The sequence below is a fragment of the Nanorana parkeri genome, unplaced genomic scaffold, assembly GCF_000935625.1.
Source record: "Nanorana parkeri isolate BGI_ZX_2015 unplaced genomic scaffold, ASM93562v1 scaffold8, whole genome shotgun sequence".
NCBI classification, from domain to species: Eukaryota; Metazoa; Chordata; class Amphibia; order Anura; family Dicroglossidae; genus Nanorana; species Nanorana parkeri.
Genome location: NW_017306276.1, coordinates 1,269,564 through 1,289,251, shown reverse-complemented (window position 1 = coordinate 1,289,251; position 19,688 = coordinate 1,269,564). Strand labels below are relative to the sequence as shown.

At 38.1% G+C, this 19,688-nt stretch overlaps 1 protein-coding gene across 4 annotated transcripts in view; it reads right to left on the bottom strand.

The window, feature by feature from the left end:
* Nucleotides 1-19,688, bottom strand: part of DCLK1 (doublecortin like kinase 1) — a 289,474-nt gene that overhangs the window by 14,480 nt on the left and 255,306 nt on the right. For 3 of the 4 annotated variants that reach the window (XM_018554346.1, XM_018554338.1, XM_018554361.1), the window contains 2 exons: nucleotides 18,904-18,984; nucleotides 16,245-16,358 (listed from right to left, as the gene is read on the bottom strand). In XM_018554346.1, the coding sequence (XP_018409848.1) occupies nucleotides 16,245-16,358; nucleotides 18,904-18,984 (195 nt within the window). Of the gene's footprint in view, nucleotides 1-1,286; nucleotides 1,361-16,244; nucleotides 16,359-18,903; nucleotides 18,985-19,688 lie in introns of all 4 variants that reach the window. The other variant, XM_018554354.1, reaches the window with a different exon arrangement.

Below are 19,688 nucleotides of genomic sequence, written 5' to 3'. Positions count from 1 at the left end.
GGGGGGGGGGGGGGGCATGTACACTTACCGGTTTTGCAAGCTGCATATCATCACATGTCTAATATTAACCAATCATAGATAAATGTCCTTCTGCTTTACAGGACAAAGGGAGTTATCATTAGGGTTACTTCTGCTAAAGTTAAAGGGGACCTGTCACAGTAGAAAAATTAGTGTTACCATTGCTGAGTGGTTTATGAAAAGTTAAAGCCCCAAGGGGTCATCCTCATCCTTGCCTCACCACAAAATATGTGTTCAGTGGAACTCAGTACCTGCGTTCCAGTTCAGTATTTCATCAAGTAGTACAGCAAGGGTGAGGATGGACAGTCTGGAATTTGCACCTTGAAAAATAAGTCAGCCATGGCAGCTCCCATATTTCTGTTTTGACAAGTTTCCCTTTTGATCTTCCCATCTCTGTCAGTTATATAATCCCATTATACAGTACAAGAGCATATTTACAAACACATAATGGAAAAATATCAGTTTGAAAGAATAAGCATGTGAATAATGTATCAGATCAGTGAATCCCAATACAATAATATATTTATCATGTACTACCTGCCAATTATCATTGGATATGCAAATGACAAAACACAACATGTTATTACGATTCCAAAATAAATAAAAAACACATTTTGTTTAATATATTAGTAAAATAACGACAATAAATATCTCAGGAGGTCTTGAAACAAATGCATGATTTGCAATATAAAGCTACAAACATAATAAACACTAAACCCAAACAATACAAACAATCAGACAATAAACTTCATACTAATAACACATAGTCATAGGAGTGGCTGATGCTCAATGCATTGTCATGTTATGCATTGTTAGTAACAAGGTATTAGGAAAGGGTTGTGTGTTGGTTTAAAACGACAGTATACGCTGTTTTCACAAACAAAGGGGCAGACTAGATTTTGCATTGAGGGGGTGAATTGCGGATAGCCCCTTTAAAAGCGGGGCTCCTTCAAGTTCCTTTATTTTAAGTGACAACACAGGGAATTCTATATACACTGTCTTTTAAACCACAGGAAATATTCAGCATGTTTAATGAAGAAAAGCTGGCAATGTCAGCGTGGATAATGGACGAGAGGGGATGGAGCAGGCGGTTGCGAAATCTCAACAAAGACTGAGATTAAACTCATAAAGCAGCATATGGACTGGGTAAGAAAATAAAAATAAATGAAACAAAAAAGCATGTTTATCCACTGAAGGGACTGGTTAATGGAGACTGCCAGCACGTTTGCCATGGAAACACTGACTGTTGGCGCTCAACCATCTCATACCTTATCCAATACATTCCTGGCTGTTGGTAGTAGTCCAAAGACCCTGATCTCTTGATGGTAAAACCGTGGTCCAGCTGAGCAGAGAGAAATGGGGCAACTCAGTGGATCGTCATTTAGCTAGAAATACTCTATTCCAAATGACCCTGTAATTATACCATGTACTGCAGACGTCAGTCTGATCTCATGCAGGAGGCCTCTATAGATGAAGGAACCGCCAACCTGCACTGAAGACAAAGACACACAAGGCCTCATGAAGGGAAACCGGAGCAAGGAAAAAGCGCATGTGCTGCCAATAGCGACCAGTCGGTGCTGATTTTACGTCTTCTGTCCCACGGCTGGTTGCTATACGCCACAGACACATTTTTCCTGCAGCCGTTTGCATGAGTCCCGGTGTGAATGACACATCACAGAAATAATAAACATCCTTGGCTGAAGTACAGTTTCTCTCTTGGTATAGAGAGTGCTTACCTACCGCACAGGTATGTGCTTATTTTATATTGTATATGTTGCAAGGAAGCAATAGTTCAAAATTAATGTCATGTATTGTATATATAACATCAAATTCATGCTAAAGGCAACCTCAGCACTCCAGCTGTTGTGGAACTACAAGTCCCATGAGGCATTGCAAGGCTATGAGAGCCACAGGCATGACTCCCAGAGACAGAAGAAGGGTCAGAAGTTGTAGTTTCACCCCCGCTGGAGCGCTGAGGTTGCCTACGCCTGGCCTACACTAACATCTGAGCAAGATGTATTTATAACATTTGTATTATTTTGCTGTAGGTGGTTACATCTGACAATGAAATGATGTAGTCTTTAATCCTGCTCCATGTGTATGATCCAAAATGTAACTTTAATAAAACGATTTTGACATTTCGTAATAAACCCAAAATCTAAAATTGTTCGCTATAGTGTTATCCATTGACACCACAAAACATCAAAAAGAAAAATATAGGGGCTGCCACTGCTGACCTGTTTTATAAGGTACATGCTCCAAAACCGTCATCCCACATGAGTCACTGGCCCAACAAAAGCCCCTGCACATCAGACATCCTGACACATAACTGATACCTGCTTGTTACAGTTTGTGATACAAAGTAGCAAACAGAGATATGAATGACAGCCCTGGGCTTTGTACCTTCAAAAACAAGTCAGCAATGTATGGATCCTATCTTGACTTGTTACTTTTATGTTTTCACAGCATTTATGTCTTCCATATCTAGTGAATGTATTACATTGTCATGCGGGACCAGTTTCTGTACATTTGAAAACTGTTCAGTATCATGTATATCATGTAAACCGGTGCTACGTGACCTGGTAACCTTTACGTCAGGAATACACCCTCGGAATAATGTCATGTTTTTTTAAATGTTAATTTATGTGCACTAGATTTATCTGGAGGAGCTGGTTCTTATCATGAGCGAAATACATTTGCATTATTAAAATGCTCCCTGACTGATATTACCCTACTCACAAGCAAATCCTAAGCTAATGTCAAAAGGTTAACTAGGTAACCCACATCCTGAGGAAATATTCTAAGGGTCTAATAAATGAAGGGCTTCCATGGTTCAATCCTGCCACCTGCTGGTAGAAGCTGTGTATCTGTCGCTAGGACTGTACTTCTGGAATATTGCTGCCAACAGTGGTTGTAAAGCATTGCCCATAGCTGCTGACTTACAGAGCTGAAGCGCAAATTGTGCAACATAGTTCTGGCTTTTAGGAAGCAAAGGATGCCGTATAAAATCATTTTATGATAATATAATATACATACAACTAATGCTTATTTTTAATCCAAAATAGTCTGCATGGAATTTGTAAATGTTTATAATCCACAAGCATTTTAGTAAGGCACTGAGATGGTAGATTTTTAAAGGTATTCTGTCACAGTGAAACACCTGTGTGAAAAGGCTTCGATAGGAGCAGTCAGTAAGACTAGTTGCTGGCAAACCAAACTGTGTCATTGAGCCACTGCTCCAGAAATAATGCATGCAAATCAAGAATCAGACAGTGGGTGCTTCCATCTAGAACTTCTCATACAGGTTTTGCTTTGTAACAGATTCCCTTTAATGTTCATAAGCTGTAGGGGACAGTCATAAAGTCAATATAAAATGTAAGCTTAGAAGACAGAATAGCACGTTGAAGACACAAGCCAGGTGGGTACACAGATGACTCACAGTTTGTTTCCTGCTAGTTTTAGATACATTCGTTGTGAATAGACACAGATCAGGACAGTTATGCTATGGCTATGGTTTGGATGTGCCGCCATTGGCAGACTGCTATTAATGTGTCCTTAAGTATTCAAGCTAACTCAGAAAAGCTGTGCAAAGAGCAATGGTGTTGTGCAGGAACTTCTGGTCACCAAGCTGAGCTTCAGTTTGCCAACTGCTCCTTGTCTCATTCAATGATCTTATTGCATATAAATATGACAACCTCTAAAGACAGGACAATCAGACTGGACAGCGACATCTAAGCACATATGCAGTCTTTGTGTACTAGTAGAACTCCAAAAATACCCAGTTGTATGCTATATATCAAACACAGGCATCTTTCAGATGTTCCCTTGTATGTGCATCAACAATCAAAATCCTGCTGTCAGACAACCAGGCATTTCAGTCTGATTGCCTTGAGTATGATTTTATAGAAGTCCATTTATAAAAAAAAAATTGCACAGCTATTTGTCCAGCATAACTGCATCTACATTTGTTCTGTGCAAATTACCCAGCTGAGCACGGAGCAAAAGCAAATCTTCTTAGGCTATTTGGTTGAATCTTCTTCAAATATAATAGGTAGTAGTAAAAATAGGTTAATTCATAAAGAACATAGAGTGAATCAGGAAAATACCTGCTTATGGCCACTGGATGGTGCTGAGGATCATAGCAAATAAATACATCTTGGTAACAAGAGATACAATGTAAATAAATTTAGAGCAGTATTTCTCAACCTTGTTTCAGTCACACCGCAATTTCAAATTATGTAAAATCTTGAGGCATCCCAGTCTAAAATGTAAAAAAACATAAATGGAAAAAAACCGCATATTGTCACCCCCCCAATCCATACAAGACCCTTATCCTAGATATACTTGGATAGATCCATAGATAGATCTTAGATATGGATTATAAATTGGGACCTCACGTAAAAAAAAAAGTAGTGTGGTTTCCCCCTTCACATTACAGTCCTCGCCTTTCACATCAAACCTGTGTTCACTTTACAAGCCCCTCCTTCATATCAGAAGCCCCCTGCCACATCTAGAACCCTCCTTTTACATCAGAGACCCCCCTTCACATTAGGAGCCCCCTTCACATCAGAGCCCCCCTTTACTTTACAAGCCCCTCCTTCACATCAGAAGCCCCCACTGTCACTTCAGGGCCCCCTTCACATGAGAGTGCTCCCTCCAAATCAGAGTTCCCATTTCACATCAAAGTTACCCACATTCAGAGCCATGGATTACCATTATGTGTTTCCACGGTGCTGGTGGTTGGCTGCCTGCACCATGGAAATACATGGCACAGTGTGAAAATGTGATGGCCTCCCAGGGTGCCACAGCACCTTAGTTGGGAAAGACTGTTCTAGAGAATGCTGTAGGGAATTAGCAAAGACATATAACTATTGCTACTTCACTAGGGCATCCTAGTGGCCAAAATGTGGTATTTTCCTGATTCACTCCAAGTTCTTTATGAATGAACCTATTTTTACTACTGCCCCTAATATTTGAGGAACATTCAGCCAGAAGAAAAAATAGCCTGAGAACATTCAGTGTTGCCCCTTTCTCACAACAGCTACTTAGTTTGCACAGAACAAATGTACATGCAGCTTTGCTGAATGAATAGCTATGACATTTTTTTTTTTTTAAAGATAGTTTTGGATAGCATGTCAAGTTTTTACTGCTATCCAGGGCTTTATTAGAGAGCTTTCAACTCACTTTCTGTGCTGCTGACAACTTTTATACAGGACAGGAAGTGAGGGGAAGTCTCAATCAACAAAACAGTCTGAAATGAAACGTATTTTCTATTGTATAGTAGGGGTAGGCTAGAGTGCCTGTCAGATTGTCCCTCACTTACTGTCCTTAAAGCCTTTATCACTGGAAAGCAGTAAAATCTAGGCAAGGTTCTAATCCATACCCACTCTATCTAAGACTAAAAAAAGGTTTTGACTGGACATAAACTTTATCTGTAGTTACTGGGGCGAGCATGTGTAACCAGGTCTGACCAGAAGGACCAAACTGTTTGTGGGCTAATACCTGCAATGGTGAGAATACGTAGACACACAGTGGACAGGCACAGAGATTCCATATCAATAAATGCAGAGAATATTAATTACAGGACACGTAGCTATGCGTAAAATAAATTTTCCCCATACTGGGTGTTATCTGCAAGCATCAGCCTGATTTTGCCTCCTGAAAACTCCATAGATTAAAGACCTTTTTATGCTCTAACTTTTAACACTGATGACTTACCTTTGATGTCTAAAAACTACAAAATATCAATATCACCTAATTTCACTATCTATGGCTCCATATTAGCTGGCAGTTGGCCAAAACCTGTATTATAGTGAGCTGGCATTGGTACATAGATTAGACCCTAGATAGACAATTCCCCAATCCCAGGCATTGGAAGGACCAAAAACACCCACAGCCACTTTTCTTGAAGCTAATGAGTCTAAGCGATAAAATGAAAAGTTCACTTTAAAGAATAACACCCTCATGATGTAACACCCCCCCCCTCCACCTGGCCTCAGGTGGTGAATAGTGTAGGAATAGCCCTGCATATGAATGTATATAATATACAGCACATTTGTCTTTTAATTGCATGTACTGTACTGTATATGGACTAGACTATAAATTTGTATTTATGTTTAGGATCAAGAGGACATTTGTGATAAAAGGAGAAACAGTGCAGAATGCGCCTAGGGGGCATTTGATTAAAACTTATATCCAGAAGAGAAACAAGACAAACATCCCGAGCTTCATTCCTCATCTTATATATCTTTATTAGTCATACTAAGACTTCCTAATTATCCCTTTTCAAGGCAAAACAGTGGATATGACCCCACCATATTAAAGCATCCTTCATACAAGCATACAAGATGCTTGATTTGTTTTCCAAGCAGAGATGTTTCCTCTTAGCCAAGCTGAGGACCTCATATAACCCTCACAGACTCTTTCCATTAGGGAACGCAGAAGGGAAGCCTATCCACAGCACTGTAAATCAGGATATTTGATACTGTAAGTGTCCTACACAGATTATTCAGCTGAAATCCATCAGTTTAGCTGCTGGTATCGAATGATATACTAAGAGAAGAGCTGAAACTTATACGTCTATGTATCATCAAGTAGCAGAATTATACTTATGCTTGTATAACTGCCTCTCTGATGCCTCCATTGTTATTACACACTTCTGTGCTATGCATACAGTGTTTTCTGTGTACGTGGATTATTGACATCACAGAACACACGAGGAAGGGTGCCTTATCACAGATGTACATTACTTACATCTGTCTGTAAAGCTGCTGCTCTCTTACCTATAGAGTACTTTGCTTACCATTTCTCATGAGATATTAGTGAAATGATACTGAGATAAGCAGTACAGCCATTAAGGCATCTTCCATAAGAGCTCTTGTGCCTGGAAGTATCTGCAGGTTTGTCTGAGCTCCTGTTGACTGCTTGGGCTTAAAGACAATATATAATTTTATATCTTCTTTTGCTGTCAGCAGGAGGTGAGTCTGCTATTAAAGAGTTTCAGAATAAGTCAGCTGAATGCAGGGCTTCCCTTTATGACAGCACAGCATGCATTGCATACATTGAAGCATGGAACCCATCCACATTTAAAGCGGACCTCCAGGTCACATTTTTCTTATGCTGGCGTTGCAGGGGTTAAGTGCTCATTTACGTCTAGATTTAAAAATAAAAAAGTTATACTCCCCCGATCCTCCGAGACGGCTGGCTCTAATCGGTCTAAGGTCCCTGGGTCATCATGCTCTATACACAGTGTATAGGATGTGAGGAGACTGAGGGACATACCATCGCTGCAAGGGAGGAGAGAGGCTGGAGGGAGCACTGTCACAGCCAACCGACTCAAAAGGATCGGGTGAGTATAACTTTTTTTATTTTTGAACTTAGACACAAAGGAGCACTTATCCCTTGCAGAGAGGGGGTAGCCCCACTGCTAAGGTAAATAAAAACCTTACCTGGAGTTCTGCTATAATGTTTATTTTTTAAATTTGTTTTTTTTTATAAACATTATAAAAATAATGATGTCAAAATTCAGTTTATAAATGTATACTCTTTATTACTTGTAATACATTCATTTTTATATAGCCGGGACAACAAGCAAGGGAACCAATATACTTGTACAGCCTGGTAAATTGTGCACCCATTAAGGAATATTCAAGTTTGGTTTGTTGTCCCGTGACAAATGTAGAACAGCAGAAGGCTATGTCCATACAAATATTCTGCAAATCTCCGTAACGAGCACTGAGGAAAACATGAATATTTCTTCCTGAACTCAGTAAATACCTGTAAAGTTAGTCTTCAGTAAGATTTTTTTTTTGTCACCTAATTTAAGTAACTGTGTACACATGGGGCAGCCCAATAAGCGTGGCCACATTGGCACCTAATTAAACTGAAAGGGTGATCTGTAATTGAATTTCCAATGAACACTGGGCTCTGAGGTGACTTTATAAAATGGGATCCCTTGTATACCACCCAAATCCTTTTAAATTACCTAAACATTAAACTCTATGGATATTGGTCAATTGTATTTTTTATTTATTTTATTTTTTGCTAACATCTTATAAGGTGATGTTTTGTATAATTTTCACTATTTGTGAACAATCTTAATTTTTATTTAATTTACATCTTTATATATATATTTAAATAAATACATATTTAGTACAGGGTGCTTTCATAATACTCTGCAAATCATGCTGGGCTTGATAATAGGAAAGCCCAACAACACTTGTTGGCTGCAAGAGATAAATATGAAATATTTAACGTTTTCATGGCTAAAATAGGGAACATCCATTAAAATGTATTTTTTAGCCCTGAACATAATAATGCAATTAGGTAAAAAATATTACACTTAATATTACCTTTAAAGTGTTGTAACAAAATATTTCACTTTCAGATGGATACCAGTGGGTTGAATCACACCCTGGCTAGGCTATTTCTATAGGGGTTTTGCAATTTTTTTTTAACATGTTTCCAACTCAGCCCATGTGTTGTGACTATTTAAGAAGGGGTCCTTTTTTTACCGAAGCATGCAACAGGACAGTTAGATATTGGCCCTCATTCATCAAGTTGCAATTTCACTTAAGGCATGCTAACTAGTGCTTAAGGCATTGTAAAATGACATATGATAATGTTGGCTGGAGGCCACTTCGACATGCTTTAAGTGCACTTTAAGGACCATAACTTCCTGCAGCTTGATGATTCAGTGTTTTTTGTCTTTTAGCTTCATAATAAATGTGCTGCAGTAGTAGAGCCAGGAAGGTAAGTTCTCACAGCTGAGTTTCCAATATATATTTTATACTACCACTGAAGTGGGTAAGTACCCGTAGATGTAAGAGTTAGACTCAACCCGTCTTATTTGATAAGTGGTCTTTGTATTGTCAGCCCTATTTGTATCATTAACTAACTCTGCTATACTACTCTTGATGAAAAAAAGATATTAGATGCTACTTGTAATATGAACAATGATGTTTGGAATTTCAGCTTGGCTTCTGCTAGTTAAAACTGAATCAGAGAGGTTCCGAGCACAAATTGTCTCTTCCTGTGAATTTTATAGCTTTCACAATGCAGAATGTTATTTCAATCTTTTATGTTGTGTTAACCACAAAACGAGACACTGTCATTTGCATATTAGTGTATAACTGCTGCAAAGAGCGAAGCAGAACAACATGCCTAAGGGGGGTCCTTCGCTTCTTTGAAGACAGATACTCAAAGCAAAAAAGGCGATTACCTATATAAATGTGAGCAGAGATAATGGGGCTGATTTACTAAACAGGAAGCGTAAAGTGAACATTCACTCAGCTTAGTGAATGAGAAGGGGTTGTATTCACTTCAATCATTCAATCAGAAAGCAAAAACCCTGTTTTATTTTATAATTTCCATAATTGGGTATTGAAACAGCTTCATCTTTTTTTTTTTTTATTAACACATTATTATTTTGGAATTGGTTGCAGAGCACAAAATGAAGTACCACTCAATAAATCAACAATGTTGTTATATTCACAGTACAAACTAAATAGGCACATTATGTGACAGTAGGTAGTTAGAAATTAGAGAAGTCAGGCATTGCAAGCAACGTATTACTTAGTATTACTGTGACGTGTACGCTGCAAAAAGCAAATGGCACAAGAGAATATAAAGGAATGGATTGGAAAGAAAGGAGAGAATTAGAAAGGATGCGAGAAACAAGGTAGGGAACCCGGGCCTGCAGTCCCTCTTCAAACAGACATGGGCATAGTGCAATAGGTTTACAGTGTTAAAAAGGTGCTCATTGAAAGTCTGAGTGGATGAGTATAAGCATCCATTGAGCGTCCATTAGTTTGGCAGTCAATTTTTCAAAAACTATAGTTTGCATTTTTGTGGCTATGACTGATATTGTGAGGGACTTAGATTTCTAAGCCTTGGCAATTGTTTGTTTGCCAGCCGTGACAGATGATTCAATAATGTAAAGGTGTTTTTCTTTTACATTATCAGGTTTACGGGCCAGCAAGACCTCATAAGGGTTTTTATGCATGTGGTGGCCATATAGCTAAAAGATTATTTGGTGCATTTTAGCCCAGAATTTCTTCACTACGGGGCAGTTCCACTATATGTGGTGGAATGTTCCAGTCTCCATGCATCCCCGGAAACATTTGTTTTTTAGTTTGGAACAAAGGCTGCCAGACAACTTGGTAAAAAATATCAGTGAGTGATTACTTTGTCATTATATTCCCCTGCTAATGCATTTTGTGAGCAGGTCTTAGTGGTAATCTAGATTTGTGTCCAGTCTTCCTCTGCCAGTGGGGAGCCCAGGACAGATTCCCATCTATTCTGGTAGGCAGGTAAGGATGCAAAAATATGATTGAGAAGTGTGGGCTAGATGTCAGAAATTAATTCAGGCAAATATCCTTACATCTCCATTCATAAGTAGTAAACGATAATTGTGCAACAGGATTTCAGATTGGTGACTGCAGGAAATGTTTGACCTGTAAAATACCTAAATATTTCAGTGGATTGTAACTTGTATTTGTCTTGAAGAGTTTGGAATGATTTGGGCTAGTGGGCATGACTAGTGTTTTAAAAGCCATGGGGTGGTATATTCAGGAAGAACTGATGGGTTTTCAGGAATAGATGGTAGCGGTAATGCAGTGAAAGTAATCCGCTGGAGTATTTCACTCCATCCCAAAAGTTAAGGGAGTATGCAGTAATTGGATTGATTAGTCGAATTCTGTCTTTTGGGAGTAAAGAGTTGAGATTAGATATGGCAAAGGTGTCACAGTCCCCAACTTCTATGCCCATCCATAAAGGAACTTTGGATGGAGCATGATATTTGGTTAACTGAGCGGGTTGTTGCGGCCTGATAGTACTTACATATATGTGGGACTCTCAGACTGCTCTGTGTTCTAACCTGGAGCATAGTGTGGGAAGGTAATCTAGGTCTTCATTGCCGGAAGAATTGAGAAATTTGGTATTGTAGAATTTGGGAAGGGATGTACATCGGCAAGATCCTGAAGTAGCAGAGCAATTTTGGTGAAAAGGCCATTTTAACAGTGGCTATCCTTCCTAGCCAGGAGAGGTAGTAGGAATTCCATGTCTGTAGCTTCATCTTTTTACTAAGCTAAGTGAGCATACACTTTACTAAGTGAGCAGCCTTTACTTATTTAGTAAATCAACCCTAATGCACAGGATAGTATATGTTAAATGTAGCATGTGAAGATGAAACATTTTATTCAGACCGATAAAAATGATATATGTAGCGCTCAGAAATGCTCTACTGCATTCAAAAAGAATCAGAGAAAAATTATGTAGCACTAACATAAAAACTAACTTTTCCTTCCTATTTTAGCACTGCACATCATCTGTACAGTAGTAACTATATATATTATCTAGAGACTTAGATCTGTAAGATGTCTTTATTGAAATGTATAAATGTATAGCATTCATGAATCCTGCAGAGAACTATAATTAATCTGGAATGCATGGTATTGAGTTACACTGTAGCTGGTAAATCACACATAAACAGTAATTGGTACCAGCCGTGATTTTCTCTGTATTGATACCAACTGTTTCTGACATCGTCTGGATTTGACACATTCACATCTGCTACAAATAGTGGATTCCCAAGACACAGGCTGGAGGTCACTGTCCATGCCTTCCCTTATGCAAACTCATGCACTAATAGAGTTTTATTCCAGATCTGGTTTGTAAGCATTTCAACAAAACTCAAAGGAGTTTCTGCTTGGCAGACAATGGGCTTTCTTTAACTGCTTATGTAAGGAACAAAGGTGTGAAGTAAGCCATAATACCTAATCAGATACTAGCTTTCATTAAAACAACATGATACAGTGATAATGTGCCGATATCTGGTCACAATCTGGTTACAGCTTTTTGGGTGTTTGCAGAAGCACCCAAAACTCAAAAAAGTATGGCAACAGAGCAAGGAACCATCGAAAAGAGAACTCACTGATAAGGACCCTAATACTAAATGACACTTTTAGGTTGACAAACCCTTTAAGTCTAAAGTTCTAAATTCTACAAAGCTGGGATTTAAAGGCCTGACTCCAATGAAGAGCTATATAACTTTTAGCTAAAAAACTGTCTACACGTTTCCTGGCACAAAGAATGCCAAATATTATGGAAGGTGTATAAAAACTGGATTATGCTGATTACTGAGGACATTGGAACACCCAGCAAGGGAAAACCTTTTAATCTGCCATTTTTAAGAATGAGAGTTGTCTGCTAGAGAATCACAAGTGTACTTACCAGTAGAGTAATGAGATCAATGATTAACTAGATATAGCTCATCCTTCTTGAGTGACAAGCGATGTACCTAAAGAGATACTGGGACACCCATTTGGTATTGTGCCCTTTAAAAAATATCCAGTGACCAATGCCATAACAATACAGATTAAGCTAATATATTTACTGCTTTATAGATTTGGAATCCCTTTTTGCACAGACTCTGTTCTATCATGCACATGACTCACAGACATATATTGACCATATATCTTGCAGCATTTAATAGGTTGCAAGCAGCAGCATACATTGATCTATGAAAACTGCTTATTGTTTGCCATAGCAAATTCCCTGCAATTAAAGGAGATGGCTATAGCTTTGGTTGAAGATGGCAAAACATGACAGGCAAACTATACCATGTTTAATGAGACAAAGAGCAATGTGCAAAGAATAGTAACCCATAGGATTACTCCTGATCTCTCAGCTGTAAACTAAAAGCTGACTGGTTGCTGTGAGCCACTGCACTTGGCATATTTTGACTGTTCTTTACAGTGTGATCACCTTCCAACTAATCATGTGCCATCTTCTTTGGTCAGGAGCATCTAGTAACTCTGTGTTCTAGCCAGTTATACAAAATATTATAACTGTTTCAGCCAAGGGAAAGTCAAGTCCTCGAAACATAAATGGATAACTTACATGGTGTAGATGACAGTGGTCTTAGTATTTAGCATTGTAATAATACAACAGTTAAATGACAATAGGTGAACCATAAATTACAAATATGTTTATCCAGAATAAAATCATGATAATAAGCTGTCCACCTAGAATATGTAACATTTATCAAACATATAATCAGTAAAATGTCCAACATTAGTATTTGGAAAGAACTTTTGTCTTTGTTACAGCACTCCAGTCACTAAAGAAGAGCAAATAATAATAACACAAAAAAGAAATGCAAAATTGGTTTGTTAGGAAGTGCCCAATCCCTCTCATGGACAAGCGTGCTGGCGGTCCTTTGATACGTTATAGAGTGCTGTTGCTTTCAGTCACTTTCCATGTAAGCAATGAAAACATAATACATATGAGCAATGAGCAGAGAGTATGCCATGTGTATGTGTGCAAAGAATAATCACTGAGAAGCATGCAAGTAAGAAGATGTGCATAGTATTAAGATAAGTAGAAAGCCAACCACTTAAGCACTAACGAAAAAATAAAAGAATGAGAACAGGTATATTTCATGCGTCTAAAGCAAGTTCATAATAAAATAAAATGCATTGCTATTACAGAATGACTACTATAATCCCAACAGCATGGCTAATATGTGTGAACCCCAGAATCAAAATAATATAAGCATTATATATTGTATATATATATAGAAACTAGGGGAACGTTCTTATAACTATCTGGTCTTATTTGATAAGACCGTGTGTGATAGTTAATGAATTCTAATTGGTCGCTATGAGGTACTGCATTTTCCATTCTTCAATCATGTAAGCCTCTACCAGGGACTAGAAAAATGATGTGTGAAAGATTACTGGTCATTGTGGAAAAATAGAAACCTGCACTGGGTTAACTTGCATAAATGGCCTGAGATGTATTTTACTACAAAACAATAAAATATGTATTTTCATTCTAGGATTTATAATGTATAGTAACCGAGGGACAATATTATTACCTTAGGTTTGACCTCATAACCTAAAGTATAAATCTCAGCTTTTCAAAATAACTGGTTGTTTCGTTTTCTAGGGCACCAGGGGCCTGACATGTGACATAATTTACATGAATCCAGATTACTATTAGGAGTGTTGGTAGCTCACCTGCCATTGCATCCTCCCTGGCATTTGCCCTGAGAGTAAATCTCAGCAGTGAATTGTAACCAATGCACTGAACAGACAGGAGCGATAGCACTCAATGTAAGTTTAACTACTTAGTCTGAATAAGAACTCTGAGAAGAATCAGCCAGAGCACTTTCATACAGACATTTAAAGTACTCCCATTGCCATTCCATAGACTCAGCAGTGTAATACAGGAAACCGAGAGACCAGATGACTGATTAGACTGAAGAAAATCTAATGTACAACTTAAAAAAATGAAATATCTGACTTATTTATTATAATAATTATTATAAAGCACTGGGCTTACTTGCATATTTAAAGCAGAGTCAAGTCTTCATAGAAAACTTTAAATCTTTTGTACTTGACCACGAAACACAATATGCTAATCTGGGCTCCTCTTTTTGAGGTAGGATAGCTATAATTTTTCCCATTACCCACAAAGAGGGTTCCCACAACTTGTTAACTTCCACTGGAGAGATAAGGCTTGTATGGAGCAGTTTTTAAGGAATGTGTCATAGTTACGTATGGTACTGAATAGGTATGCATGGCAGCATCTCTCCTAACAACCACTATGACAGTACAAGTGATTTTAGATAACAGCTAAGGCATTACACACCCCACCTCTCCAAAGGAAGGTGTTTAGCAAAGATGACAAAGGAAAATAAAGTGTAGGTATGGACAAAACTTTTTTTTTTAAATTTTGGATAGAATAGGGAAGGGTTAAACTCCCATTTACTTTATTTCTCTTGGAGAGATTTTTATTCAGTTCTTGTCTTGGAAATGCATCAGGAAGTGCAAAACAATCTCTACAAACTGGAATTCCCTACTTTAGGAGCTGTCCCAGTTGGAAGATTTCCCCTCTATTCCTGTTCTGCTGACAACACAAACTTTGGGATTTCCTATCACTTTCTGCCTCAGTGATAACAGCCACCAGTACAAATGGAGAGATCAACTGTCCCTGACAGGTAAACAGATAGCAATAAAAACCTGTTCTAATTCTTCCCAACTCTACTCAAAAATAAAAAATAAAGGTTTTGCCTATACATATACTTTATATGAGCTGGATAACCTTCTTTAGCTACCTAGACTAACAGGGTTATTCACAAAAGGGTGAAGAGTTTGGTGCAGATAGGAGAAGTGAACAATATAGGACAACATAGCTGATTTGCAAACATTCTCCAATTCAGCTCACTTTCCAGTTCAGCTATGTTGTCCTAGATTGCTTACTTCTCCTGCCTTCTCCAAACTCTTCACCCTTTTGTGAATAACCCTGTAAATGTTTTTGATGGCTATAACATATACAGTATATTTGTGCTATATGATAAATAGGGTTTGTTTTTTTAAATCAAATCTGCAGGGTCACCAAACTGGCTTACAGCTTGTGGTTATATAGGTGTCATTTGAAATATTATAAGAACATAGCATTTCTAATTCATTTATTTAACAATGTAGTACTTTATGTATGGAAATACTGCCATTTCCAATATATATCTGCAAGAAACATTAGCAGATAGCCTTTAAGTGCTGACTATGAGTGTAATATATTGAAAGACAACTCCGTCATAGATGTAGTTTTCATTTTTGGTAGAATGTGGCAGATTTTATTTGCATGCCTGCCCTTTAATTCTCTCTGGGGTCCTGGAAGCGGGCATTTTAAGCCAGAATAATGCTCACATGTGCTGAAGTGGCTTTCCCCAAATACCCCCATGGAGAATCTGCTACTAGTTGCTGGACACAGGAATGCTGCATTGTCAATGCTCTAGTGGCTTCTCCATAGGACTTTATGTGGGCTGCTGATTATGATAAACTGGCTAAAAGTATGAGCTTGTCCAGATGATGATTGGGGCCAGGAGAGATCTTCTACCGCCAATACAGACACAACAGGCACTAACCGGGCCCACGACACCAAAAATGGACAATCTAGTTGGTGGCTGAAGGCAACATAGGCGTTTTTTTTTCATTTAGATGCTTTGCTGAGTCCCCAGTTAGTATGGTGTAACTTGAAAAACTGTAGTAGGCTGTCTGTCTATAACCTAGTGATGTTATGTAAGAAATGTTAGTTTTAAACAAAAAGAGAAAATTAACTTTTGAAAATTCTAGAGTTTTTTTTTGTCTTCAAGTAAAACATAAATGAAAGCTGTAAAAGTGTAAGAGTTACAAAAAGCCATATAGTGTAAGTATGCTTACTGCAATGACGGAGACTCCGGCCGTGGTGCTGTTTGGCTTTGGACCTGTATTGAAATGCTTCTTTATCTTTCCAGCCACTGACAGTGGGTACTCATTCTCTGGGAGACCATCGTCCTGCAGGTATAGAGTTAATATAATTAAGGTGGTTCTGCTTTCTGTGCAGCTAGATGAAAGAATTGTGAAACATTATAAAACAATGCAGAAATCAGTTTTTATGTTTTAATTAATTAATGATGAATGAGTAAACATAAAACTATCTTAACATAAGACATATAATTAAACCTAAGACCAGTGGTTTGGCTCCTTCTATTTAAATAGACACCTTGCCCATTCAGGACAAAGTGAAATGTAAGGACCATTTAGAATGAGTGTTCTTATAAAGGGCCCCCAACCCAAGCTCCTGATACTCACCTTGCCAGTGCCACTACTGCCTCTACCTCAGCCTTGACTATAATCCCTGGTGTCAGCTGGTGTTGGAAGCTATGGGTATAGGTGGCATCACTTGCTAGGTCATGTGACAGTGCTCAGCCTTAGGCCCCGTTCACATGTAGCGAATTATCGCGCGATTTCCGCCGCGATATCGCGCATTTTTGCTGCGCGATATCGCGAGAAGTCGCCGGCCAATGCTATTCAATGGAGCTGTCTTAACTCCATGTCGCGCGGCGCTCGTCGCGGTCGCAAGTCGCTTTTACCGGACCCTTTTTTCAGCGGATTTTGCGCGATTTTGCCCTTTTTCTATGGAGCCCGACGGAGAAGGTCGCGCTACCCTCGCTGGATCGTCGCTGGAACGTCGCCCCGAAAGTCGCGCTATCCCGGCCGTGCGGATCCGCTGCAAAAGGTATGTCGCTACGTGTGAATGGGGTCTTAGTGATTGTCCGCTACATCGGAACACTGTTATGATGACAATGTCACTTGTTTCCCCATACCCAAAAGCAAGAGGTATTCTTACCAAATGCAACAGAGGAAATAGTAGTGGGCAAGATGAATTTAACTGGGGGCCCAATACAAAGACAATGTGACTTTGACGAAAATGGGCAATGTGCCAATGTCTCTTTAAATATTTTATACCATTGAAACAAGTGTGGAGCTATGAGCTCTTGAAACAGTTTTCTATACCAGCACACTACAATTAATTATTTAAAAAAGACAGAGTAAATGTAGCATTATATTATAAAAAACTGGACATTAACAGATTCAGCAATAACATATAAAGATTGATCTATTTGAGGAGTAGAATATATTCACTTTCAAAGTAAATGTTAAAGTGTATCTAAAGCCAAATCTTTTTTTAGTTTTGGATAGAGCAGGGAAGGGTTTATGTCGTGTTTCATTGCTGCCTCCACTTTTGAGATTCATCCACTCTTTCTGTTCTAGTCACCATTGTCCCTGGGACTTAAATTTTTGGGAGATCTAAAATTTTGAATTATGTCACTGAAACATGAACAGAGGGGACGTTTTCCAATAAGGAAACTTGTTATGGTCACTACCATAGGATTTCCCACACTTTGGAGACATTTCATCTCACTTTCTGATGTGTCTACGGAAAAGAAAATTAGGCAAATCTTCCCTGTGGGGCATAGACAGCACAAATTGGGGCTTTAACTATTTTGTAATCTACAGAAAAATGCCCATAGATATATTTTAGCTTAGCTTAGTCAATTAGATGATTGGGCATTCAAAATAAACATAAGCTTCATCGTACTTAGAAAAGTGAACATTCACTTTGCCAAGAGAACATTCTGTCCTGCTTTAGCAACTCAATCCCATTGATTTATCTAACTAACTAGTGGATGTCAAAATGCTTTTTGTCTGTGTGTTGCTAGCAGATTAATAGACATAGATTGTTGTCTTTTTCTATGGAGATAAAAGGCCTTTCATCTCCATAGATCAAAACAACAATCAGATGTCTAAACAAACAGCTTATAAATTAACATTGGCTACAACAGCTCTTCATTAATTAGATTGTAAAAATCTTGGCTTGCAAAATCCTGGCGGATGTATATATATGTATATATATCGGAAGAGAAATGCCTTATGATTTGGTTTGCGATATAACATGTGCTTAATTGTCAGGTAAATAAAAAGGAGAGCAGCTTTTATTTTAAAAATCGCAAATGAAGTATAATCATAGATATGGTACACTGATTTTCGTCTTTTTCTGCAAATTAGTTGAGTACGCCAATTATGTCATTATGCATTTTATAGCCTCCCATTTTAAATCAGATTTAGAAACTTTAGATGAGTGCATATCATTATTGACAGCAATTAATGTCAATGCAACAGACAAATAAATTATATACCATTCATTAATTATTTTAGCATACAAGCGTTATTGTTGTCAATTTTAAATACTTGTCAAAATTTTACATCCCAATATCAAGCACCGAGCATGTTGGCCAACGTAGGTCAGGAGTGAGTTACATTTGTCACAGTGATTAATTTGGGGTGAGACATGCTTAGAAACAACTCTCAAATAATTTAAAGCAAAGAAAACAATGCAACCAAACCTAGTACAGGTAATGCACAAAGCTTTATCAACAAATGTGAAACTGTTCACATTTATTTAGAATGTTTTTGTTTTATTAACTTGTTTGTGTAACTTTGTCTTGCTTTACATGTTTTAAAAACTGTAGCCATGATATAATATTTGAACACTTACATTGACCCATGGGTGTTCAAGAACTTGCAGAGCAGAATACCTTTGGTCTACTTCAACCTGTAGCATCATGGTGATAAGTCCCTTAAAAAGAGAGGTGCAAGTCAGCATTAAAACATCATCCAACTACTTTCTATACCTTCATATTATACTATATCTGCTATCATGACCTGTGCTCAGTACATAACTATAATAAAATTCTGCTTTACTATATATGGCATCTATAAAACAAACACATTTTTTTGCATATGCATTTGTAAAGTTACCTTTATAGTACAACAGAAAGTCTCAGTAATCAGTAATACAATCATAATGAAAACAATTCTGTTTTAGTCTATACCATCACGTTCTCAAACAATTCATCCGCACACAGCTACCTCCTCATGTATCACTTCCCCTCCCTTTTAGATGGTAAGCCCTCACGGGCAGGGCCCTCCTTACCATCTTGTCTTGAATTGTATTGTGATTGTAATGTCTTCCTTATATTGTAAAGCCGTGCACAAACTGTTGGCGCTATATAAATCCTGTATAATAATACTAATACTACCATAGGTCATTATACCTCCCAGTATAATTCTGTTATAACACTATACCTGGAATTCGTCATAGTACTGGTTATATTCTGCCATTTACATTGGGAAATTGGATTACATTGGATTTTATACCTGCAAGCAGGACTTGACTACCAGCCAACTTCATGATGGTTCTGTTAGGGCTCATCAGAAACCCCGGCAGCTGCTTGTAGGGGGCAATGGATCATTTGTAACAGCACTCACATCAAACAGAGT